This window comes from Anomaloglossus baeobatrachus, chromosome 6, assembly GCF_048569485.1.
Source record: "Anomaloglossus baeobatrachus isolate aAnoBae1 chromosome 6, aAnoBae1.hap1, whole genome shotgun sequence".
Taxonomy (NCBI): domain Eukaryota; kingdom Metazoa; phylum Chordata; class Amphibia; order Anura; family Aromobatidae; genus Anomaloglossus; species Anomaloglossus baeobatrachus.
In genome coordinates, this window is record NC_134358.1 from 146,443,695 (window position 1) to 146,469,711 (window position 26,017).

Sequence of the window (26,017 nt, forward strand, 5' to 3'; positions counted from 1 at the left end):
TCTCTTTTCTTTTACAGACACAGCTCGTCGGGCGACAGGGTGTAATCGCTCACCCTGCTCTTCCCCCTAGAGACCTATCGCACAGTAGTGGGGTTCGTCCGCCACTACTGGTGTCTTCCGTGTCTGTCTGGCAGGACCCTACCCCCCTAACACTTTCAAGACGGTTTGGGGGGCATCCACACAGAGGGACAGGCGGATGGTCCTTGCCCCCCTCCCCCCTGCACGCTCGCCTTCCACAGCCGGCCTGATCAGGGAGGGGAGACGAAAATGATAAAGGATTCTTCCGGTCACCCGTCTGAGGATCAGGATGACCGATGCCCGTCTCCCTATATCCATTTTTTCAGGATCAAAGAGGGGCTATCAGCCGTCGGTACAGGTACCCTCCCGTTCCCCGGGCCATGGGGGGCTCCCTATTAAAAAAAAATAAAATAAAATGAAATAAATACCTCTCCCCTCCACGCAGGCTGCGCGCACACCCTCCTTTCACAGTTCCGGCCCCGTCCTCGGCGCTGCCCACTGATTTCCCTGCAGCCTCACTGCTAATTTAGTCCCCGGCATCTCCCAGGCCTAGCTCCCGTCCGAGACACGCCCCCTCCCGGCCAGCCTATTGCGCGAGTCCTTGCTCACCAGCAGGCCCGCCCGCTCCAGTAGCCAGTCACAGCAGGCCTCTCTGCGCGCCTTTTCCAACCAATCACGGGCGCTCTCCCTTTTGGCCGTCCCTGAGCCAATCCCTGCAGGTTAATCTCTGCAGCGCGCCAGTTTTGCGCGCTCTTTTCCGGCTCCTCCCCCTGTCTGGGTGCTCTCACAGCCTCTCCAGCGCCATCGCAGCTACCCGCTGCTACTCCGTGCGGCGTGTGGCGGCAGCGTCCCACGTGCAGCCACCGGCCTCATACCCCTGCAGCTCCCCGGAGCCCCCACCTCTGCTCCCTCTACCTGCAGTCTGACACACCAGCGGAAACACAGCGCCAGCAGAACACAGGACGCCAGAACCTGGGTAAGCCCTGCCACTGGGAGGGAGCTCCTTCCCCAGTACCCCATCCACCTGGCATCCTCCTGTCTGTTCTACCTCTCTCTCGCTCTCTCTCCCTCCCTGTCTCATGTCCAGCACAAGAGCCTCCCGCTCTCAGCCACAGGCCATAGTCCTACACTTCGCCTGCACCTCTTGTTTAAAGAAGTTTCCCTCAGGGCAGTCCTCACCCATCTGCCAAGCCTGCAGCACCCCCAGCATGACTACCACGGAGCCTCCCACCGCCCGTAACGAGGACTCGGCCCCCACACCTGAGTGGGCTGCAGTTCTCTCGCAGTCCGTGGACAACCTAACTAAGGTATCTCAAACCCTGGTTTCAGCCCTAGAGCGTCTGCCCGCCTCCACCTCTGGAGCCCCCCCCAGTGGCCCAGAGCGAGTCTGAGCCCGCAGCGCTACTAGCTTGGCAGGTCAGGACGCACAAGAGGTCTAGGAAGCGGTCCCTCTCGGGATCGTCCTCCAGCTCTCCTAACCCCTCCGCGGCCTCCAGAGCGGCACACTCTCCCTCTCCTACCTCATCTGCGGCAGCACCGGATTCGGACCAGGACCCTGATTCGGACTCCGATCTGGACTCTGAACATATTTTCAAGCTGAGCAACATGATGGACAGTCTGGTGATTGCCGTCAACCAGACCCTAGAGGTAAAGGATGTAGATCCGACCCCTGCCAGTCAGTCTGTTCCTTTCAAAAGGGCCAAAAAAACGCCAAGGGTCTTTGGCAACCACAGGGAATTTGATGACATTTTCTCTAGACAGTGGGAACATGCCGACAAGCGTTTCCAGAAGCGCAAGCGAGCACAGATCCTTTACCCCTTTGCACCGGAACTTCTTCAGAAGTGGTCAGCGTCTCCTTCAGTGGACCCTCCAATCTCCCGACTTTCTTCTAGTACCACCTTGCCACTCTGACGGTGCCTCCCTTAAAGACCCCTCTGACCGGACCATACAATCCCTAGCCAAGTCGGCCTTTGAAGCCTCCGGTTCTGCCATCTGTCCAGCCCTTGCATCCACCTGGGTCTCCAAGGCTGTCTCCGCCTGGGCAAAGCTACTCCGACGTGGTATACTGTCTGAAGCTCCCGGTCCTGAGCTGGCGGACCTGGCAGACCAGATCGCCCATGCCGGAAAGTATCTGGTTACTGCGTCCCTCGACTCCGCTGCTTCCGCAGCACTGGCAGCCGGTAACATTGCCGCAATACGCAGAGCCTTGTGGCTTAAGGCGTGGAATGCGGACTCAGCATCCAAAAAGTCCCTCACCAGTCTCCCCTTTTTCGGGGCCAGACTCTTCGGAGAAAAACTGGACAAGATCATTTCTGAGGCAACAGGGGGTAAGAGTACCTTCCTTCCTCAGCGAAAGGTCCCTCAAGCCCCTCCCAAACGACGGTCTTTTCCCTTTCGTCCCTTTCGCCAATTTGCTGCCAACAGCAGCATCCGTCGAGAGCGGTCGCCAGCACGTCAAGAGAGACGGAAGCCCTCCTTTAAAGCAACTCCCTCCTGGCATTCCTGGCGTTCTTGTGGCCAGCAGTCCAAGACCTCCAGCTCCAGATCCAATAGATTCTTCTCCGCATGACCGGGCTCCCATTCCCGGATTCTCATCCAGGGTCGGCGGTCGCCTCCGGCTGTTCAGAAGCGTATGGCTTTCCGTGATAGACGACGCTTGGGTCCGAGACGTCGTCTGTTACAGCTACAAGATAGTTTTTTTTCACTCCCACATTCACGCTTCGTCAAGTCCCAAGCCCCCAAGGATCCCCCCCTCACCAGGGGTTTCTTCGCGGCCATCCAGTCCATGCGAGATTCTGGGGTCATCACTCCCGTCCCCGCTCAAGACCGGTTTCGGGGTTTTTATTCAAACCTTTTTGTTGTTCCAAAAAAGAATGGCACCGTCCGCCCCATTCTGGACCTGAAGCGGCTCAACGAGCGTGTCAGTCTCCGTCACTTCCGCATGGAGTCTCTACGCTCAGTGATTGCATCCATGGAACCCGGGGAGTTCCTTTGTTCGGTGGATATTCAGGACGCCTATCTTCACATTCCGATCTTCCCAGCTCATCAGAGATCCTTACGCTTCGAGGTTCAGGATCAACACTTTCAATTCACAGCTCTCCCATTCGGGCTCTCAACGGCTCCCAGAGTCTTCACCAAGATAATGGCAACCGTCATGGCTATTCTTCGGACCCGGGGAATCCTAGCCAGCCCGTACCTGGATGACATTTTAGTCAAAGCTCCCTCGGCATCGGAGTGTCGCGAAAGTCTCAGCATCACCCTGGATACTCTAACCCGTCTCGGCTGGTTGATCAACAGACCAAAGTCATCTCTGATCCTGGCACAACGCATCTCATTCCTTGGCATGGTCTTCGACACTGCACAGGCGAAGGTTCTCCTGCCCGAGGACAAGCTCTCGGCTATTCTCAAGGGAATTTGGAACCTCCGACGCCCTCCCCATTGCTCTCTCCGGTATTGCATGAGCATTCTCGGGAAAATGGTGGCGTCAATAGAAGCGGTGCCCTATAGTCAATTCCATACACGTCCTCTTCAGGGTCTCCTTCTATCAAGATGGGACAAGTCCCTTCACTCCCTGGATCGCCCAGTCATGCTCCCTCCACGAGTCAGAGAGTCATTGGAATGGTGGAAACTCTCCCCCCTCATCCTCCAAGGGAGATCATTTCTTCCTCTTCGATGGAAGGTCATTACGACAGACGCCAGTCTACTAGGCTGGGGAGCCACATTCCAAGACCTCACAGTTCAAGGTCGCTGGACTGAGCCGGAAACGACCCTTCCCATAAACATTCTGGAGCTCAGGTCGGTTCGATTGGCTCTCCTACACTGGGAGATCCTGCTCCTTGGACACCCAATTCGGGTACAGTCCGACAATGCGACAACTGTGGCTTACAGAAACCACCAAGGCGGAACACGCAGCCGAGCAGCAATGAAGGAGGTGTCTCAGATCCTCTACTGGGCCGAACAGAACATCCCAGCGATCTCAGCCGTCCACATTCCGGGAGTGCACAATTGGGCCGCCGACTTCCTCAGCCGAGAAGGCCTCGCCGCGGGAGAGTGGTCCCTCAATCCCAGCATCTTCCAGCAGATCTGATTCAGGTGGGGGACCCCCCACGTGGACCTCTTGGCCTCCAGGTGGAACCACAAGGTACCCCAGTTCGTGTCCAGGGCAAGAGATCCGCTGGCGGTCGCAACGGACGCCCTAGCGATCCCCTGGTCACAGTTCTCTCTTCCGTACCTCTACCCCCCCCCCCCCCGCTTCCGCTCATCCCCAGATTAATCAAGAAGATCAAATCAGAAGGAATCCCGGTGATTCTCGTGGCCCCGGATTGGCCCCGTCGTCCATGGTATGCAGAACTCGTGCACCTTCACGCCGACGTCCTGTGGAGACTACCAGACATCCCGGACCTTCTCACTCAGGGACCATTTCTCCACCAGAATTCAGTCGCTCAATTTAACGGCATGGCTGTTGAAGCCGCAGTACTAACTTTCTTTGTCGCTCCATTTGGAGACCCAGACAATTGGGTGTATAGGCTATGCCTCCGGAGGCCGCACAAAGTATTACACTAAAAGTGTAAAGCCCCTCCCCTTCTGCCTATACACCCCCCGTGCTCCCACGGGCTCCTCAGTTTTTATGCTTTGTGCGAAGGAGGCAGACATGCACGCACAGCTCCACAGATTGGTTAGCAGCAGCTGCTGACTATGTCGGATGGAAGAAAAGTGGGCCCATATAGGGCCCCCAGCATGCTCCCTTCTCACCCCACTCTTGTCGGCGGTGTTGTTAAGGTTGAGGTATCCATTGCGGGTACGGAGGCTGGAGCCCACATGCTGTTTTCCTTCCCCATCCCCCTTAGGGCTCTGGGTGAAGTGGGATCCTATCGGTCTCCAGGCACTGAGACCGTGCTTCATCCACAACTCCAGAGGAGCCTGCTGGATAGGAGCCGGGTATCGTTCAGGGACATGGCCCTGCTACTTGGAGGTACTCTGTGTCCCCGTAGGGACCGCGCACAGCAACACTCCAGCATTGCTGGGTGTGCTAGTGCACCGGGGACCGCGGCGCTGACCGGGTTAAATGTGCCATTACACACTCAGCGTCGCTGAGTGTGTTTGTGTATGGGGACTACCGCGCTGACCGCCGCTGCCATGGTTAACACTGCGGCGCGGCTGGGACTTGTAGTGCGCCGGGGACTTCCGCGCCGGCCGCGCTTATACGGCGGCCGTGCTTATTACTCGAGTCCCCGGCTTTTGCGGCCTAGTCTTTTTTCCTCCCGCCCCCAGCCCTGACAGGCAGGGGAAGGGCGGGACGCTGTACAGACGAGTAGCAATGAGGGCTGGAGCATGCTTTGCATACTCCATCCCCCTCACTGTGCACAGTGGGGCACCAGTTCCCGCACTTTCTGGGTCACGCCCACGGCTCCCTCCTCTCCTCAGGACGCCGGCAGCCATTCCTGTCAGCTCCTCGGACGCTTCAGAGGGGGACAAATTCTGGGAGACCCAGGCAGGGATTCTGGTGGCCTCATAACCGCTTTAAGCGGGTGGTAAGCAGCACCTGTGGTGCTAGCCCCATTGTGCAGAAGTGTAATTATAAATTATATGTTTATGGTATATACTTTACACTGTATGGTGCACAGTTGATTCTGGCTATATACCCTATTGTGTTGCTCAGGGAAGACAATAGCATGGCGCCCACAAAAGGCAGGGGTGCCAAAACACAGGCTTACTTTGCTGCCTGCGCCGCATGTACGACGCCGCTACCGGCAGGTTCCACTGACCCTCATTGTGTGCTCTGCTCGGCCCCTGCTGCACTTACTCAGCCGGAGCCTCTGCTAAGAGGGGCCCAGGGGGAGCCACCTGCTGACACTATCCAGGTGACAGGGACGGAGTTTGCAGTCTTTAAGGATAAACTCTCTGAAACTATGGCTAAGATACTAGAAGCCTTGCAGTCCAGACCGGTATCTCAGCACAGGGACACTGTTGAATCATTGTTCCCTGGCCCCCCTCATTTGGACCAACAATGTCCCCCCGGGGTATCTCATAGATCCCAGGCTGGGGGCTCTGACACGGACCCCAGCCCCAGACCGATTAAGCGAGCTCGCTTGGAAATTCCCTCGACATCATCATATTGTTCAGGGTCTCAGCGGGGGGAATCTCTGGTTGATGACGCGGAGACAGCTGATCAGGATTCTGATCCTGAGGCCGCTCTCAATCTAAATACTCCGGACGGGGACGCCATAGTGAACGATCTTATTGCGTCCATCAATCAAATGTTGGATATTTCTCCCTCAGCTCCTCCGGTGGAGGAGTCAGCCTCTCAGCAGGAGAAATTCCGTTTTAGGTTTCCCAAGCGTACACCGAGTATGTTTCTGGACCACTCTGATTTCAGAGAGGCAGTCCAGATTCACCATGATTGTCCAGATAAGCGTTTTTCTAAGCGCCTTAAGGATACACGTTATCCCTTTCCCTCGACGTGGTCAAAGGTTGGACTCCCAAGGTGGATCCTCCAATCTCCAGACTGGCGACTAGATCCATACTTGCAGTGGAAGATGGGGCTTCACTCAAAGATGCCACTGACAGGCAGATGGAGCTCTGGTTGAAATCCATCTATGAAGCTATCGGCGCTTCTTTTGCCCCAGCATTCGCAGCCGTATGGGCGCTACAAGCTATATCGGCAGGTCAAGCGCAAATTGACGCAGCCACACGCACTTCCGCGCCGCAGGTGGCGTCCATAACCGCTCAGACGTCGGCATTTGCGTCTTACGCTATTAATGCTGTCCTGGACTCTGCGAGCTGTACGGCGGTTGCATCCGCCAATTCGGTGGTACTCCGCAGGGCCTTGTGGCTACGGGAATGGAAGGCAGATTCTGCTTCCAAAAAGCGCTTAACCAGTTTGCCAATTTCTGGCGACCGATTGTTTGGCGAGCGTTTGGATGAAATCATCAAACAATCCAAGGGAAAGGATACATCCTTACCCCAGCCCAAACCGAACATACCCCAACAGAGGAGGGGGCAGTCGAGGTTTCGGTCCTTTCGGTGCGCGGGCAGGTCCCAATTCTCCTCGTCCAAAAGGCCTCAGAAAGATCAAAGGAACTCTGATTCATGGCTGTCTAAGTCACGTCCTAAAAAGACCACCGGAGGTGCCGCTACCAAAGCGGCTTCCTCATGACTTTCGGCCTCCTCAATCCGCATCCTCGGTCGGTGGCAGGCTCTCCCGCTTTTGCGACACCTGGCTGCCACGGGTAAAAGACCGTTGGGTGAGAGACATTCTATCTCACGGTTACAAGATAGAGTTCACCTCTCGTCCCCCGACTCGATTCTTCAGGTCATCCCCGCCTCTTGAGCGAGCCGTGGCTCTTCTGCAGGCGCTGAGCACTCTGAAGGCAGAAGGAGTGGTGGTCCCTGTTCCTCTTCAGCAACAGGGTCACGGTTTTTACTCCAACCTGTTTGTGGTCCCAAAGAAGGACGGGTCTTTCCGTCCTGTCCTGGACCTGAAACTGCTCAACAAACATGTAAAGACCAGGCGGTTCCGGATGGAATCCCTCCGCTCCGTCATCTCCTCAATGTCTCAAGGAGATTTCCTTACATCGAACGATATCAAAGATGCTTATCTCCACGTACCGATTGCTCCAGAGCACCAGCGCTTCTTCTTCGCCATAGGAGACGAACACCTGCAGTTCGTGGCACTGCCGTTCGGCCTGGCAACAGCCCCACGGGTTTTCACCAAGGTTATGGCTACTGTAGTAGCGGTCCTCCACTCTCAGGGTCACTCGGTGATCCCTTACTTGGACGATCTGCTGATCAAGGCACCCTCTCAAGAGGCATGCCAACACAGCCTCGACGCTACTCTGGAGACTCTCCAGAGTTTCGGGTGGCTCATCAATTTTCCAAAGTCAAATCTGACACCGGCCCAATCGCTGACATATCTTGGCATGGAGTTTCATACCCTCTCAGCGATAGTGAAGCTTCCGCTGATCAAGCAGCGTTCACTACAGAAAGGGGTACAATCTCTCCTTCAAGGTCAGGCACACCCCTTGAGGCGCCTCATGCACTTCCTGGGGAAGATGGTGGCAGCAATGGAGGCAGTCCCTTTCGCGCAGTTTCACCTGCGTCCTCTTCAATGGGACATCCTACGCAAATGGGACAGGAAGCCGACGTCCCTCGACAGGAACGTCTCTCTCTCTCAGGCGACCAAAGCTTCCCTTCGGTGGTGGCTTCTTCCCACTTCATTATCGAAGGGGAAATCCTTCCTGCCCCCATCCTGGGAGGTGGTCACGACGGACGCGAGTCTGTCAGGGTGGGGAGCGGTTTTTCTCCACCACAGGGCTCAGGGTACGTGGACCCAGCAAGAGTCCTCACTTCAGATCAATGTTCTGGAAATACGGGCAGTGTACCTTGCCCTGAAAGCGTTCCAGCAGTGGCTGGAAGGCAAGCAGATCCGAATTCAGTCGGACAATTCCACAGCGGTGGCATACATCAACCACCAAGGCGGCACACGCAGTCGGCAAGCCTTCCAGGAAGTCCGGCGGATTTTGATGTGGGTGGAAGCCACGGCTTCCACCATCTCTGCAGTTCACATCCTAGGCGTGGAAAACTGGGAAGCAGATTATCTCAGTCGCCAGGGCATGGACGCAGGGGAATGGTCCCTTCACCCGGACGTGTTTCAGGAGATCTGTTGCCGCTGGGGGGTGCCGGACGTCGACCTCATGGCGTCCCGGCACAACAACAAGGTACCGACGTTCATGGCACGGTCTCAAGATCCCAGAGCTATGGCAGCAGACGCCTTAGTTCAGGATTGGTCGCAGTTTCAGCTCCCTTATGTGTTTCCTCCGCTGGCACTGTTGCCCAGAGTGTGACGCAAGATCAGGGCCGACTGCCGCCGCGTCATCCTCGTCGCTCCAGACTGGCCGAGGAGGTCGTGGTACCCGGATCTGTGGCATCTCACGGTCGGCCAACCGTGGGCACTACCAGACCGACCAGACTTGCTGTCTCAAGGGCCATTTTTCCATCTGAATTCTGCGGCCCTCAACCTGACTGTGTGGCCATTGAGTCCTGGATCCTAGCGTCTTCAGGATTATCTCAAGAGGTCATTGCCACTATGAGACAGGCTAGGAAACCAACGTCCGCCAAGATCTACCACAGGACATGGAAAATTTTCCTGTCATGGTGCTCTGCTCAGGGTTTTTCTCCCTGGCCTTTTGCCTTGCCCACTTTTCTGTCCTTCCTTCAATCTGGACTGGAAAAGGGTTTATCGCTCGGCTCCCTTAAGGGACAAGTCTCAGCGCTCTCTGTGTTTTTCCAGAAGCGCCTAGCCAGACTTCCACAGGTACGCACGTTCCTGCAGGGGGTTTGTCACATCGTTCCTCCTTACAAGCGGCCGTTAGAACCCTGGGATCTGAACAGGGTGCTGAGGGTTCTTCAGAAACCACCATTCGAGCCAATGAGGGATATTTCTCTCTCACGCCTTTCGCAGAAAGTGGTTTTCCTAGTAGCAGTCACTTCTCTTCGGAGAGTGTCTGAGCTAGCAGCGTTGTCGTGCAAGGCCCCTTTCCTGGTGTTTCACCAGGACAAGGTGGTTCTGCGTCCGGTTCCGGAATTTCTCCCCAAGGTGGTATCCCCCTTTCATCTCAATCAGGATATCTCCTTACCCTCTTTTTGTCCTCATCCAGTTCACCAATGTGAAAAGGATTTGCACTTGTTAGATCTGGTGAGAGCACTCAGACTCTACATTTCTCGTACGGCGCCCCTGCGCCGCTCGGATGCACTCTTTGTCCTTGTCGCTGGCCAGCGTAAAGGGTCACAGGCTTCCAAATCAACCCTGGCTCAGTGGATCAAGGAGCCAATTCTCGAAGCTTACCGTTCTGCTGGGCTTCCAGTTCCCTCAGGGCTGAAGGCCCATTCTACCAGAGCCGTGGGCGCGTCCTGGGCTTTGAGGCACCAGGCTACGGCTCAGCAGGTGTGTCAGGCGGCTACCTGGTCGAGCCTGCACACTTTCACGAAACACTATCAGGTGCATACCTATGCTTCGGCGGATGCCAGCCTAGGTAGACGAGTCCTTCAGGCGGCGGTTGCCCACCTGTAGGAAGGGGCCGTTTTACGGCTCTATTACGAGGTATTATTTTACCCTCCCAGGGACTGCTTTTGGACGTCCCAATTGTCTGGGTCTCCCAATGGAGCGACAAAGAAGAAGGGAATTTTGTTTACTTACCGTAAATTCCTTTTCTTCTAGCTCCAATTGGGAGACCCAGCACCCGCCCCTGTTTTTTTGTGTACACATGTTGTTCATGTTGAATGGTTTCAGTTCTCCGATATTCCTTCGGATTGAATTTACTTTAAACCAGTTTATCATTTTTTTTTTCCTCCTTCTTGCTTTTGCACCAAAACTGAGGAGCCCGTGGGAGCACGGGGGGTGTATAGGCAGAAGGGGAGGGGCTTTACACTTTTAGTGTAATACTTTGTGCGGCCTCCGGAGGCATAGCCTATACACCCAATTGTCTGGGTCTTCCAATTGGAGCTAGAAGAAAAGGAATTTACGGTAAGTAAACAAAATTCCCTTCTTCTCAGGATTCTCAGAAAGGGTCGTCCAAACAATGATTAGAGCACGGAAACCCTCCTCCTCCCGCATCTACCACCGTACGTGGAAGGCCTACTTCCGCTGGTGTGAATCTAACCAGGTCGCAGCCATGACCTTCTCCTTACCAGTTCTGCTGTCTTTCCTGCAGTCCGGTCTGGATGCGGGGTTGGCACTCAGCTCCCTTAAGGGTCAGGAGTCTGCTCTTTCCATCCTCTTCCAGAAGAGGATTGCCTCTCGCTCACAGGTTCGCACATTCATTCAAGGGGCCGCTCATTCTGTTCCCCCCTTCCAGCCTCCAGTGGAGCCTTGGGACCTTAACTTAGTTCTGTCCGTTCTTCAGCATTCCCCCTTTGAACCTATTCAGGAGGTGTCTCTAATGTTCCTTTCTTGGAAGGTCGCCTTCTTAGTTGCCATCACGTCAATCAGGCGTGTATCTGAACTAGCGGCGCTTCTTGCCGCTCTCCCTATCTCGTCTTCCACCAGGATAAGGTAGTTCTTCAGCCAGTCCTGTCCTTTCTTCTGAAGGTGGTCTCCTCTTTCCACCTTAACGAAGACATTGTTCTTCCCTCTTTTTGCCCGAACCCGTCTCACCCTCATGAGATTCTTCTCCACAAGCTGGACTTGGTCAGAGCCCTCCGCTTGTACATTTCCAGGACGTCTTATTTCAGAAGGTCAGATTCTCTATTCGTGCTTCCATCCGGTCCGCGCAGAGGCCTCCCCGCTTCCAAGTCCTCCATTGCGCGATGGATCCGTTCTGCCGTCCTAGAAGCCTATCTGGTAAGGGGCAGAGTGCACCCACTCAGGATTACGGCCCATTCCACCAGGACGGTGGGAGCCTCATGGGCGGTCCGTCGCCACGCCCCGGCGTTGCAGCTTTGCAAGGCTGCAACCTGGTTTTCGCTCCACACTTTCAAGAAGTTCTACAGGGTTCACACTTTCGCATCCTCTGATGTGAGCCTCGGTAGACGCGTTCTGCAGGCTGCAGTGGACCGAGGTCAGCCCTTAGAGTAACGATAGACCCACCCGTGGGACTGCTTTAGGACGTCCCATGGTCTCTGTGTCCCCCAATGAAGCGATAAAGAAAAGTAGATTTTGGGTACTCACCGTAAAATCTCTTTCTTGGAGCCTTCATTGGGGGACACAGCACCCGCCCTTGTGTTGGATACATGTTACTGTTGAATGTTGATTCTAATGTTCACTTATGTATGATTGTTCGTTCTTTCCTTGTTGTCTCCTATTGCTTTCTCACTAACTGAGGAATAATTGCCAGTTGGTTGGTGTATACTGCATAGGAGGAGTTTACTTTTTTTTGCATAGTGTCGCCTCCTAGTGGCAGCAGCATACAACCCATGGTCTCTGTGTCACCCAATGAAGGCTCCAAGAAAGATTTTACGGTGAGTACCCAAAATCTACTTTTCTTCAGTGTCCCAGGAGTTGGTTTTTAAAGCAGCAACTCCATGCCACATGTTGCTTGTTCTAATGTGAGCAGCTTGCATGGCCTAAACGTGCGACCATGGCCTTCAGCGCCTTTAGACTTGTCTTCCACTTAGCATATCTGGGGCGCCATTAGTCAACAATGGCAAAAGGAGCTGCCAGCAGTGGATCTTGCTGATTTGCAATCAGCGTGGCAGAGCATTCCTTAGAGAACTATGAATACACTCACTTACATACCTTGCGTTTATTTCTGTCTGTGGCACTCATACTGAATAAATTGAGATGTTTTAACAAGTGAAAATCTTTCATCATTTGTATTATGTCCATCCATCCTGTGATTTACTAAATTCCACAATTTTTTTTTTCTCGGTGTTTTAAATTCATTGTTGAATAGTGTATACAATGTGTCCACCCATATCCTGTCCACCGCCATTAACGTGAGAACGGCGGCAGCTATAGGCATAGAAGTGGTGTCTAGGTATAGTAAAGTAGCCACGCGCTACGCAGTGAGACCACCTATAGCGCCACCTGGTGGAAAACAACGGAGTTAGCATTTTTATCTCAAACGGAATGAGATAGAGAAAAAAAAAGTGAACTACAAAGTTGTAGAGCATCATCAATTCAATACGAATCGACACCTTGCATACAGAAATGCTATGATTACAATGTGTAAAACGTACAAGACTGCGGACGTGAAGCAATACCTCATGGAGACCTTCCTAAAAGTCATTGGGTATGGTGTGGAGTGGCCTCCACGCTCACCTGACCCCATTGGACTTCTTTCTGTGAAGTCACATCAAACAGCAGGTGTATGCGACCCCTCCACCAACATTACAGGACCTACGACGACGTATCAAAGATGCTTGTGCAAACGTGTCACCTACCATATTGCACAAGGTGCAGCAAGATACAGTATGCTGTCCAGAGTCCAGATGTGCAGTGCAGCTGACGGTGGCCACTTTGAGCATCAAAGTTAAATGAGCGCCGTATGCGTGACCAGCATTCAGTGTTTGGGGGGGGGGGGGTTCATATCATAGCATTTCTGTATTCAAGGAGTCGATTCATATTGAATTGATGATGCCCTACAATTTTTTAATTCACTTTTTTTCTCTCTCGTTCCGTTTTTGAGATAAAAATGTTGACTCCGTTGTTTTCCACCAGGTGGCGCTATAGGTGGCTACTGCCGTTTTCAAGTTAATGGCGGTGGACAGGATATGGGTGGACTCGTATAGTCCAACTAGTAGTAATGCTCTGTAGTGAATAACAACGTGTATTCAAAGATAAGGGTAAGGACACAAGTCAAGTAAAACGGAGCGAGTGGAGTGCAATAAAAAAAAATCGCATTCCACTCGGACCAATGATACTATATGGGGTTGCTCCCATGTGTGATAATTTTTTTTTTTTTTCTTCTCAGCCCTAATCGGACCGAGAAAACAATCGCAACATGCTGCGGGTGCAATCCGATTTGTTTTCACTCGACCCATACAAGTCTAAGGGTGCAAGAGACACAGCGCACTATGCTCGAATTGCAGTGCGATAATCGCATCAGCTAACAATAGAGGAGATGGGGAGATTAGTCCCTCCCTCTCCTCCGCAGCTGTGATCTAATCGCAGGATCGCATCACAGTTTAATGACACTCGGCTTACACTCGCGGCAGTGTGGGAGCCAGGGGTCATTAGCATATCGCATCCGATGCTCTTTTTTTTTTTTTTTCTTCTTTTTTTTTTGTAAATGGCTAGCATAAAAATTCAACCGTTTCATTGGTTTTGTATTAAAAAGGATTCATCATTTGTAAAAGCAATGATCATGAATCAATTGTTTTATTATATGCGACCACAAATTATTAAAACTTGTCACTCAAAATGCAGGATCTTGTAAAACCATATGAGCAAAAAAAATTACCAGTTAGGGTATGTGGACACGTTGCTTTTTTTTCCGCGCGGAAAAAAACGCACCCTCTGGCAGAGGGGAGAATAGTAAACAATGCTTTCTTTGTCGCTCTATTGGGAGACCCAGACAATTGGGTGTATAGGCTATGCCTCCGGAGGCCGCACAAAGTATTACACTCAAAAGTGTTAAGCCCCTCCCCTTCTGCCTATACACCCCCCGTGCTCCCACGGGCTCCTCAGTTTTATTGCTTTGTGCGAAGGAGGCAGACCTGCACACATAGCTCCACAGATTGGTCAGCAGCAGCTGCTGACCAGGTCGGATGGAAGAAAAGTGGGCCCATATAGGGCCCCCAGCATGCTCCCTTCTCACCCCACTCTTGTCGGCGGTGTTGTTAAGGTTGAGGTATCCATTGCGGGTACGGAGGCTGGAGCCCACATGCTGTTTTCCTTCCCCATCCCCCTCAGGGCTCTGGGCGAAGTGGGATCCTATCGGTCTCCAGGCACTGAGACCGTGCTTCATCCACAACTCCTGTGGAGCCTGCTGGATAGGAGCCGGGTACCGTTCAGGGACATGGCCCTGCTACTTGAAGGTGCTCTGTATCCCTGTCTGGACCGCGCACGGCAACACCTCAGCTTTGCTGGGTGTGCTAGTGCACCGGGGACCGCGGCACTGACCGGGTTAAACTGTGCCATTACACACTCAGCGTCGCTGAGTGTGTTTATATGTAAGGGCTACCGCGCTAACCGCCGCTGCCATGGGAAACTGCGGCGCGGCTGGGACTTGTAGTTCGCCGGGGACTTAGGCGCCGGCCGCGCTTTTACGGCGGCCACGCTTATACTCGAGTCCCCGGCTTTCTTGCGGCCTAGTTTCCTTTTCTCCCGCCCTCAGCCCTGACAGGCAGGGGAAGGGCGGGACGCTGCACGGAACGAGCAGCACTGAGGGCTGGAGTATGATTTCCATTCTCCACCCCCCTCACTGTGCACAGTGTGAGCACCAGTTCCCGCACTTTCTCGGCCACGCCCACGGCTCCCTCCTCTCGTCAGGACGCCGCAGCCATTCCTGTCAGCTCCTCCGACGCTGCAGAGAGGGACAAACCCTGGGAGACCCAGACACGGTCTCTGGTGGCCTCACAACCGCTTTAAAGCGGGTGGTAAGCAGCACCTGTTGGTGCTAGCCTCATGGTGCTGTAGTGTATTGATACATTATTTGTTTATAGTATACTCTTTCACTGTATGAGCACAGTTCATTCTGGCTATATACCCTATTGTGTTACTCAGGGAAAACAATAGCATGGAGCCCACAAAGGCAAGGGTGCCAAAACACAGGCTTATTATGCTGCCTGCGCCGATTGTACGACCCAGCTGCCGGCAGGTCCCACTGACCCTCATTGTGTGCAATGTTCGGCCCCTGTGGCACTTCTTCAGCCAGAGCCTCTGCTAAGAGGGGCCCAGGGGGAGCCACCTGTTGACACTGTCCAGGTGACGGGGACTGAGTTTGCAAAACTCTCTGAGACTATGGCTAAGATACTAGAAGCCTTGCAGTCCAGGCCGGTATCTCAGCACAGGGACTCTGTTGAATCATTGTTCCCTGGCCCCCCTCAGTTGGACCAACAATGTCCTCCCGGGGTATCTCATACATCCCAGGCTGAGGGTTCTGACTTAGACCCCAGTCCCAGACCGACTAAGCGGGCTCGCTTAGAATTTCCCTCGACATCATATTGTTTAGGGTCTCAGCGGGGGGAATCTCTGGTTGATGATGCGGAGACAGCTGATCAGGATTCTGATCCTGAGGGCGCTGTCAATCTTAATACTCCAGACGGGGACACCATAGTGAACGATCTTATTGCGTCCATCAATCAAATGCTGGATATTTCTCCCTCAACTCCTCCGGCGGAGGAGTCAGCGTCTCAGCAGGAGAAATTCCGTTTCAGGTTCCCCAAGCGTACACAGAGTATGTTTCTAGACCACTCTGATTTCAGAGAGGCAGTCCAGAATCACCATGCTTGTCCAGATAAGCGTTTTTTCTAAGCGCCTTAAGGATACACGTTATCCTTTTCCCCCTGACGTGGTTAAAGGTTGGACTCAGTGTCCCAAAGTGGATCCTCCAATCTCCAGACTGGCGGCTAGATCCATACTTGCAGTGGAAGATGGGGCCTCGCTCAAAGATGCCACTGACAGGCAGATGGAGCTCTGGTTGAAATCCATCTATGAAGCTATCGGAGCTTCTTTTGCCCCTGCATTCGCAGCCGTATGGGCGCTACAAGCTATCTCAGCAGGTCAAGCGCAAATTGAAGCAGCCACATGCACGTCCGCGCCACAAGTGGCATCCATTACCACCCAGACCTCGGCATTTGCGTCTTACGCTATTAATGCTGTCCTGGACTCTGCGAGCCGTACGGCGGTTGCGGCCGCCAATTCGGTGGTACTCCGCAGGGCCTTGTGGCTACGGGAATGGAAGGCAGATTCTGCTTCCAAAAAGCGCTTAACCAGTTTGCCAATTCTGGCGACAGGCTGTTTGGCGAGCGTTTGGATGAAATCATCAAACAATCCAAGGGAAAGGATACATCCTTACCCCAGCCCAAACAGAACATACCCCAACAGAGGAGAGGGCAGTCGAGGTTTCGGTCCTTTCGGGGCGAGGGCAGGTCCCAATTCTCCTCGTCCAAAAGGTCTCAGAAAGAACAAAGGAACTCTGATGCATGGCGGTCTAAGTCACGTCCTAAAAAGACCACCGGTGGCGCCGCTAACAAAGCGGCTTCCTCATGACTTTCGACCTCCCCTAGCAGCATCCTCGGTCGGTGGCAGGCTCTCCCGCTTTTGCGACACCTGGCTGCCACAAATAAAAGACCGCTGGGTGAGAGACATTCTGTCTCACGGTTACAAGATAGAGTTCACTTCTCATCCCCCGACTCGATTCTTCAGGTCATCCCCGCCTCTTGAGCGAGCCGAGGCTCTTCTGCAGGCGCTGCGCACTCTGAAGGTAGAAGGAGTGGTGATCCCTGTTCCTCTCCAGCAACAGAGCCACGGTTTTTACTCCAACTTGTTTGTAGTCCCTAAGAAGGACGGGTCTTTCCGCCCGGTCCTGGACCTGAAACTGCTCAACAAACACGTAAAAGCCAGACGGTTCAGGATGGAATCCCTCCGCTCCGTCATCGCTTCAATGTCCCAAGTAGATTTCCTTGCATCGATCGATATCAAAGATGCTTATCTCCACGTACCGATTGCTCCAGAACGCCAGCGCTTCTTGCGCTTCGCCATAGGAAACGAACACCTGCAGTTCGTGGCACTACCGTTCGGCCTGGCAACAGCCCCACGGGTTTTTACCAAGGTTATGGCTACTGTAGTGGCGCTACTACACTCGCAGGGTTACTCGGTGATCCCGTACTTAGACGATCTGCTAATCAAGGCACCTCTCAAGAGGCATGCCAACGCAGCCTCGACGCTACCCTGGAAACTCTCCAGGGTTTCGGGTGGATCATCAATTTTCCAAAGTCAAATCTGACACCGGCCCAATCACTGACGTATCTTGGCATGGAGTTTCATACCCTCTCAGCGATAGTGAAGCTTCCGCTGATCAAGCAGCAGTCACTACAGAAAGGGGTACAATCTCTCCTTCAAGGCCAGTCACACCCCTTGAGGCGCTTCATGCACTTCCTGGGGAAGATGGTGGCAGCAATGGAGGCAGTCCCTTTCGCGCAGTTTCACCTGCGTCCCCTTCAATGGGACATCCTACGCAAATGGGACAGGTGGTCGACGTCCCTCGACAGGAACGTCTCCCTCTCTCAGGCGACCAAAGCTTCCCTTCGGTGGTGGCTTCTTCCCACTTCATTATCGAAGGGGAAATCCTTCCTACCCCCATCCTGGGAAGTAGTCACGACGGACGCGAGTCTGTCAGGGTGGGGAGCGGTTTTTCTCCACCACAGGGCTCAGGGTACGTGGACCCAGCAAGAGTCCTCGCTTCAGATCAATGTTCTGTAAATACGGGCAGTGTATCTTGCCCTGAAAGCGTTCCAGCAGTGGCTGGAAGGCAAGCAGATCCGAATTCAGTCGGACAATTCCACAGCGGTGGCATACATCAACCACCAAGGCGGCACACGCAGCCGGCAAGCCTTCCAGGAAGTCCGGCGGATTTTGATGTGGGTGGAAGCCACGGCCTCCACCATATCCGCAGTTCACATCCCAGGCGTGGAAAACTGTGAAGCAGATTATCTCAGTCGCCAGGGCATGGACGCAGGGGAATGGTCCCTTCACCCGGACGTGTTTCAGGAGATCTGTTGCCACTGGGGGGTGCCGGACGTCGACCTCATGGCGTCCCGGCACAACAACAAGGTACCGGCGTTCATGGCACGGTCTCAAGATCCCAGAGCTCTGGCGGCAGACGCCTTAGTTCAGGATTGGTCGCAGTTTCAGCTCCCTTATGTGTTTCCTCCGCTGGCACTGTTGCCCAGAGTGTTACGCAAGATCAGGGCCGACTGCCGCCGCGCCATCCTCGTCGCTCCAGACTGGCCGAGGAGGTCGTGGTACCCGGATCTGTGGCATCTCACGGTCAGCCAACCGTGGGCACTACCAGACCGAACAGACTTGCTATCTCAAGGGCCGTTTTTCCATCTGAATTCTGCGGCCCTCAACCTGACTGTGTGGCCATTGAGTCCTGGATCCTAGCGTTTCCAGGGTTATCTCAAGACGTCATTGCCACTATGAGACAGGCTAGGAAACCAACGTCCGCCAAGATCTATCACAGGACGTGGAAAATGTTTCTGTCGTGGTGCTCTGCTCAGGGTTTTTCTCCCTGGCCATTTGCATTACCTACTTTTCTGTCCTTCATTCAATCTGGACTGGAAAAGGGTTTGTCGCTCGGCTCCCTTAAGGGACAAGTCTCAGCGCTCTCTGTGTTTTTCCAGAAGCGCCTAGCCAGACTTCCACGGGTACGCACGTTCCTGCAGGGGGTTTGTCACATAGTTCCTCCTTACAAGCGGCCGTTAGAACCCTGGGATCTGAACAGGGTGCTGATGGTTCTTCAGAAACCACCATTCGAGCCAATGAGAGATATTTCCCTCTCACGACTTTTGCAGAAAGTGGTTTTTCTAGTAGCAGTCACTTCCCTTCGGAGAGTGTCTGAGCTAGCAGCGTTGTCGTGCCAAGCCCCTTTCCTGGTGTTTCACCAGGACAAGGTGGTTCTACGTCCGGTTCCGGAATTTCTCCCTAAGGTGGTATCCCCCTTTCATCTCAATCAGGATATTTCCTTACCTTCTTTTTGTCCTCATCCAGTTCACCAATCTGAAAGGGATTTGCACTTGTTAGATTTGGTGAGAGCACTCAGACTCTACATTTCTCGTACGGCGCCCCTGCGCCGCTCGGATGCACTCTTTGTCCTTGTCGCTGGCCAGCGTAAAGGGTCACAGACTTCCAAATCAACCCTGGCTCGGTGGATCAAGGAGCCAATTCTCGAAGCTTACCGTTCGGCTGGGCTTCCGGTTCCCTCAGGGCTGAAGGCCCATTCTACCAGAGCCGTGGGCGCGTCCTGGGCTTTGAGGCACCAGGCTACGGCTCAGCAGGTGTGTCAGGCGGCTACCTGGTCGAGCCTGCACACTTTCACGAAGCACTATCAGGTGCATACCTATGCTTCGGCGGATGCCAGCCTAGGTAGACGAGTCCTTCAGGCGGCGGTTGCCCACCTGTAGGAAAGGGCCGTTTTACGGCTCTCTTACGAGGTATTATTTTACCCACCCAGGGACTGCTTTTGGACGTCCCAATTGTCTGGGTCTCCCAATAGAGCGACAAAGAAGAAGGGAATTTTGTTTACTTGCCGTAAATTCCTTTTCTTTGTCGCTCTATTGGGAGACCCAGCACCCGCCCCTGTTTTTTTGTGTACACATGTTGTTCATGTTGAATGGTTTCAGTTCTCCGATATTCCTTCGGATTGAAGTTACTTTAAACCAGTTTTTAATTCTTTTTCCTCCTTCTTGCTTTTGCACCAAAACTGAGGAGCCCGTGGGAGCACGGGGGGTGTATAGGCAGAAGGGGAGGGGCTTAACACTTTTAAGTGTAATACTTTGTGCGGCCTCCGGAGGCATAGCCTATACACCCAATTGTCTGGGTCTCCCAATTAGAGCTAGAAGAAAAGGAATTTACGGTAAGTAAACAAAATTCCCTTCTTTTGAGAAACAACGCATCGAAAACGCATGCGTTTTTCATGCGTTTTTCATGCGTTTTTCATGCGTTTTTTTAGGTGCGTTTTTTAAGACTTGTCAGTGTTAATAAAGTTGGTTGAACACAGACCTTTGGAAAAAAAAACCTGTGATGTCATTTCCTTCCCCACATTCTGTTTGGATAAATGGGAGGGCTTGGAATGGAAGGAGCACCATTTGAATTTTGGAAAAGTTGAAATAAACTTTGCGCACCATGTCACATTAGCAGAGCCCCTTGGGTACCTGTATGTCAGAAAACCCCCACAAGTGACCCCATTTTGGAATCTGCACCCCTCAAGGATTTTATTCAGGAGTATATTAAGCATTTTGAATCCACAGCTACTTCACCCAAAATGTTGCTGTAGCAACAATATTCTCACTTTTAGGCCCGTTTCACACGTCAGTGAAAAACACTGACGTTTTTCACTGGCGTGTAAAACACGCACATGTCCCTCCGTGTGCCGTGAATCACGGCACACATGGGTTGTCTAAGTGCAATACGGGCTCCGTTCTCCGTGGCCCGTGATTGCACTTGGAGATTAACTCACCTGTGCCCGCTCCCGCTCTCCATGGTGCTGATCGCTCCCGCGGTGCAGCATCCGGCCGGCCTTGACCCCCGCAGCAGCTGCTTCCAGGTCGGCTGTGTCGCACATCATGAATATGCGCGACAATAATGAGCCGGCTCAGAAGCAGCAGGGAGAACGGGCTGCAGAGGACATCGCTGGACGCCGGGTGAGTTAAAATGATTTTTATTTTAAAAGCACGTTTTTTTCTGGCACATGTTTCACGGACCACACCACTGCGTGGTCCGTGGAACATCAGTGATGCCAGAAAAAAATGGACATGTCTCCATGCGGCAATCACGCACACGCGGGTACGCTGCACGGAGACACGTGCAGTGAAAAATCACTGACGTGTGAGCAGACCCATTCATTATAATGGGTCTGCGTATGTCAGTGATTCTGGTACGTTTAAAAAAAAAAGCACAAACGTCCCAGAATCACTGACGTGTGAAAGGGGCCTAAGGCTATGTGGCCATGATCCAGCGACACGGCGTCTAGTACCCAGTGTCAGCCTTCCTGCAGAGATGTGAGTGTTGTCCACGGGAGAACGCAGCTGCCCATGCCCACGATTTGGGTTCAGGCTGCTGTGGAGCTCTATGCTACCTGCAGAATACACTCATCTACGCAGCATAAATTGACATGCTGAGGCTCGGGAAGCTGCGCCACCGGTCGGTTTATGCTGCGGAGAAGAGAAGCACAGTGGGCATGAGATTTCTAAAAATCCTTCCACTGTGCTTCTACTGCACAACGCAGCGTCATGGACGCAGGGAAAACAATCTGCGCCCAAAACGCTGCAAACCCCGATTGTGGGCATCCAGCCTAAAAAGCGTCAATGGAGGTCAAATATATATACAACGTCCCACCCCCCCCTGCATATTCTAAGCTGGCACCTTTAGTACCTTTCATGTGGCACTAAAGGGTGCCTAGCCTAGTTTTTATCACAAAAACAAAAGAAAAAAATGGCGTGGGGTCCCCCCTATTTTTGATAGCCAGTCAGGGTAAAGCAGACAGCTGTAGCCTGCAAACCACAGCTGGCAGCTTCATCTTGTCTGGTGATCAATTTGGAGGGCTCCCCAGGTTTTTTTTTTTTTTATTTATAAATAAAAATAATAAAAAAAAAACAACATGGGGTCCCCCCAAATTAGATCACCAGCCAAGGTGAAGCTGACAGCTGAGGTCTGGTATTTTCAGGGTGGGAAGAGCCATGGTTATTGGACTCTTCCCAGCCTAAAAATAGCAGGCCACAGCCGCCCCAAAAGTGGCGCATCCATTAGATGCGCCAATCCTGGCGCTTCGCCCCAACTCATCCCGCGCCCTGGTGCGTTGGCTAACGGGGTAATAAATGGGGTTGATACCAGATGTGTAATGTCACCTGGCATCAAGCCCAGCAATTAGTGATGTCACGGCGTCTATCAGACACCCGACATAACTAATTGACAGTAAACAAAAGCAAAAAAAGACAACAAAAAAATTTTTATTAGAAAAAACACTCCCCAAATCATTCCCTTGTTCTCCAATTTAATAAAAATAATGGGTCCGCAGAAATCCATTTGGATGTCCCACGTCGCCTCTGGACCTTCTAGAATATGGGGGCACGTTCAGGGAACGTATCCCCCATTTTCTAGGAGGGCAGACCCTCCATTTGAGGAGAGTGGGTGCAAAAATCTGCACCCACTCTCCCCGGGTCACAGCTGCAGACTGCCGAGCAGCCAGCACAGCTCACACTGAACACTGTGCTGGCTGTCAGCTGATCTGCACATGTGACCGGCCAGCGTGCACTGTGAAGGAGGAGGGGGCCGCGGGGGATCAGCGCTGCGACCGGACAGTTATGTATGACACCGGGGGGAATTGGGGTGAACGGGCAGGGCCTGGGGAACAGTTTTCTGTCGCATGTGTTATTGCACATGCGACAGAAATCATAGGAGCAGGGCGGCCGGTGCGCTGCTGTGCGCGCGGCCATGTTGGATTTTCGGGAGGGGGGTCGGGGGTCGGGGCGGGCACTTTGGCGACACCGGGGGCTTTGCCAGGAAGTGAGGTCAACAGGAAACCTTTTGACCTCACTTCCAGGTAAATGCCTGCGTTCTGGCGTGCCGACAAAGGCCGCGGACCGCAACAAAAAAGCAGGTCCATGCGGTGTAGCTGCGTTCTGACCCGCATCATTGATTTCAATGGGGGAGAGAACGCAGCCACAACGCACAAAAGAAGTGACATACTGCTTTTCTTTCCGCACCGATTTTTGGCATCTAAAACGCTGCGGAAAGAAACGCAGCGTGTGCACTGATTTTTCAGCTTTCCCATACACTTTGCTGGGAAAGCTGAACGCATGCAATTTGCCACTGAAACGCTGCGGTTCAAAACGCAGCGTTTCCGCGGTAAAAAACGCAACGTGTGCACACAGCCTTATGTATATTGGACTGCAAGAAGAAATAACAACAAACAAAAAACAGGTGTTCTCTAATCCAAAAAGAGTTAATATTGAATATATTTGCATGCTGTTCTTTAATTCATACAGTAACTTCAGATTGCATTCTTTCCAGATGCTAGCACTTCTAAAGAAATTTTTGAATACACAAAGAAGGCAATAAATCCTCAGGTATAGTAATAATCATTATTGAAATAATAAGAGATATAACTTCTGTGCATCATTTGAGTGTTTTCTTTTCTGTAGATCGACCTAAAGAGATACGCTGTGCCTTTAGGTGAGTCTTTCTTTCTGTGTGTTTGTTCGGTTAAAGAGGATGTTTCTTGCATTATCTTATATAGAAATGGTGATTGTATAATTTCTCCTACTTTTTTTCCCCACATTAAAAATATTTATTAACTTTTAACATAGGATTAGATGGGCATCATGTGACATTACACCATTGAATTATGTTTGAACTTTGAGGATTTATTTTGAATTATTAAATTGGTGAAGGAGGGAGAGTGTGGGGGAGTCTTTAGGGTGGAAAGGACCAAATAAGCAGATGCCTTCACAGCCTGATAATGCCAGCCCCCAGCCGTCTGTTTTACCTACTCTAGTTATCAAAAATAGGGGAGAACACATTTCATAAAAAAAAAAAAAATCCCTATCCACATTTGTTTGTAGGGCAATTGTCCTGCTCTTACCCCCATCCTGCTTCCTTTTGCAGTCCTCTAGCCCTTACTACGACCATTTTAAGGAACCAAAGTTTGGATTACCTCTGACGTATATGGGTTTCGGGATCAAGTTAGGGTTCCAAACTTTTTACTAAAGCCTGCCAGAGCCAAACGTCTATAGGGCCACTCATCCCTATATGAGGACACATGTTCTTTTAAATTTTTCCCTTAAAGGGAACCTGTCATAAGAAATTTAGCTATCCACCTAAAAGTTTCCCCCTCTGCAGCTCCTGGGCTGCATTCTAGCAAGGTTCCTGTAGTTTTTCTTGCCCCTTTTAGCCCAAAATAAACACTTTATAAAGTAGTACCTGCTCGTATGTAAATTTTCTCATTTTTCCATGTGGGCGGTCTGTCTGGTGTCTGTGCCTGTCCTCCTACCGATTTACGCCCCCCCCAGAACGCAGAATTTCAAACCTCAAGACGCCGCCCCTGGGCGCCTGAGGTCCTGCGCATGCGCTCTGCTACCGTAGCGGGACAGTGCACAGCGTGCACGTGTGACCGCTGGTGACGGTATGCGCAGGCACGATGTTATGGGCGGCGCTGTGAGTGTCCTCAGCAAGTGCCGCCCATAACCTCGTGCGCGCACTTTACTCTCTTCCTCCATCGTTCTGCGCCAGCGCTCGCTGGCGCGGTGACCCGACGTCACCTCCTCCCATCTTGCCCTGCAGCAGGAAATAGATGGGAGGAGGTGACGTCGGGTCACCGCGCCAGCGAGCGCTGGCGCAGAACGATGGAGGAAGAGAGGAAAGTGCGCGCACGAGGTTATGGGCGGCACTTGCTGAGGACACTCACAGCGCCGCCCATAACATCGTGCCTGCGCATACCGTCACCAGCGGTCACACGTGCACGCTGTGCACTGTCCCGCTACGGTAGCAGAGCGCATGCGCAGGACCTCAGGCGCCCAGGGGCGGCGTCTTGAGGTTTGAAATTCTGCGTTCTGGGGGGGGCGTAAATCGGTAGGAGGACAGGCACAGACACCAGACAGACCGCCCACATGGAAAAATGAGAAAATTTACATACGAGCAGGTACTACTTTATAAAGTGTTTATTTTGGGCTAAAAGGGGCAAGAAAAACTACAGGAACCTTGCTAGAATGCAGCCCAGGAGCTGCAGAGGGGGAAACTTTTAGGTGGATAGCTAAATTTCTGATGACAGGTTCCCTTTAAGTATTTGTGCCTCTTTTATTTTTACTAACCTTTACGTAATTTGGTCATCTATCTATCTTTTGTATTAATCAGTGTGTTGTCTTTACATAAATTGCAGCTGGCTTACATCTTCTTACCCAACATGCATCCCAGTTTAATACCTATCTCATGGAAGACTATCGGGTAATTTTTGAAATAATATCCAAATGGTGCGGCCACTCAAACCATGAAATGAAGAAAAATGCATTTGATGCTATGGACTCCTTTCTGAAACAGGTACATGAGGTTTTTTTTTTTAACCTATAGCTGAATCTGAATGGCAAATGTAGTTAATTAGGTTGAACCACAATCAAGTTTTAACATAAGCTAATGTAAAGTCCTATGACGCTGAATAAATGTTTTTTGCTTAAAGTAGACCAGCATACATTATTAAACCAGCATACATTATTAAATAAATCCCTTGGACCTGATGACACTGATGTACAGTACAGACCAAAAGTTTGGACACACCTCATCTCTAGAATAACTGTTAAGAGGAGACTTTGTGCAGCAGGCCTTCATGGTAAAATAGCTGCTAGGAAACCACTGCTAAGGACAGACAACAAGCAGAAGAGACTTGTTTGGGCTAAAGAACACAAGGAATGGACATTAGACCAGTGGAAATCTGTGCTTTGGTCTGATGAGTCCAAATTTGAGATCTTTGGATCCAACCACCGTGTCTTTGTAGAAAAGGTGAACGGATGGACTCTACATGGCTGGTTCCCACCGTGAAGCATGGAGGAGGAGGTGTGATGGTGTGGGGGTGCTTTGCTGGTAACACTGTTGGGGATTTATTCAAAATTGAAGGCATACTGAACCAGCATGACTACCACAGCATCTTGCAGCGGCATGCTATTCCATCCGGTTTGCGTTTAGTTGGACCATCATTTATGTTTCAACAAGACAATGACCCCAAACACACCTCCAGGCTGTGTAAGGGCTATTTGACTAAGAAGTGATGGGGTGCTATGCCATATGACCTGGCTTCCACAGTCACCAGACCTGAACCCAATCGAGAGGGTTTGGGGTGAGCTGGACCGC

At 52.2% G+C, this 26,017-nt stretch overlaps 1 protein-coding gene across 1 annotated transcript in view; it reads left to right on the top strand.

The window, feature by feature from the left end:
• The window catches only part of PRKDC (protein kinase, DNA-activated, catalytic subunit), a 527,347-nt gene that overhangs the window by 71,929 nt on the left and 429,401 nt on the right, over positions 1 to 26,017 (top strand). The window contains exons 8-10 of the mRNA XM_075353287.1: positions 23,192 to 23,247; positions 23,323 to 23,353; positions 25,056 to 25,213. Coding sequence (XP_075209402.1) covers positions 23,192 to 23,247; positions 23,323 to 23,353; positions 25,056 to 25,213 — 245 coding nt within the window. The remainder of the gene's footprint in view (positions 1 to 23,191; positions 23,248 to 23,322; positions 23,354 to 25,055; positions 25,214 to 26,017) is intronic.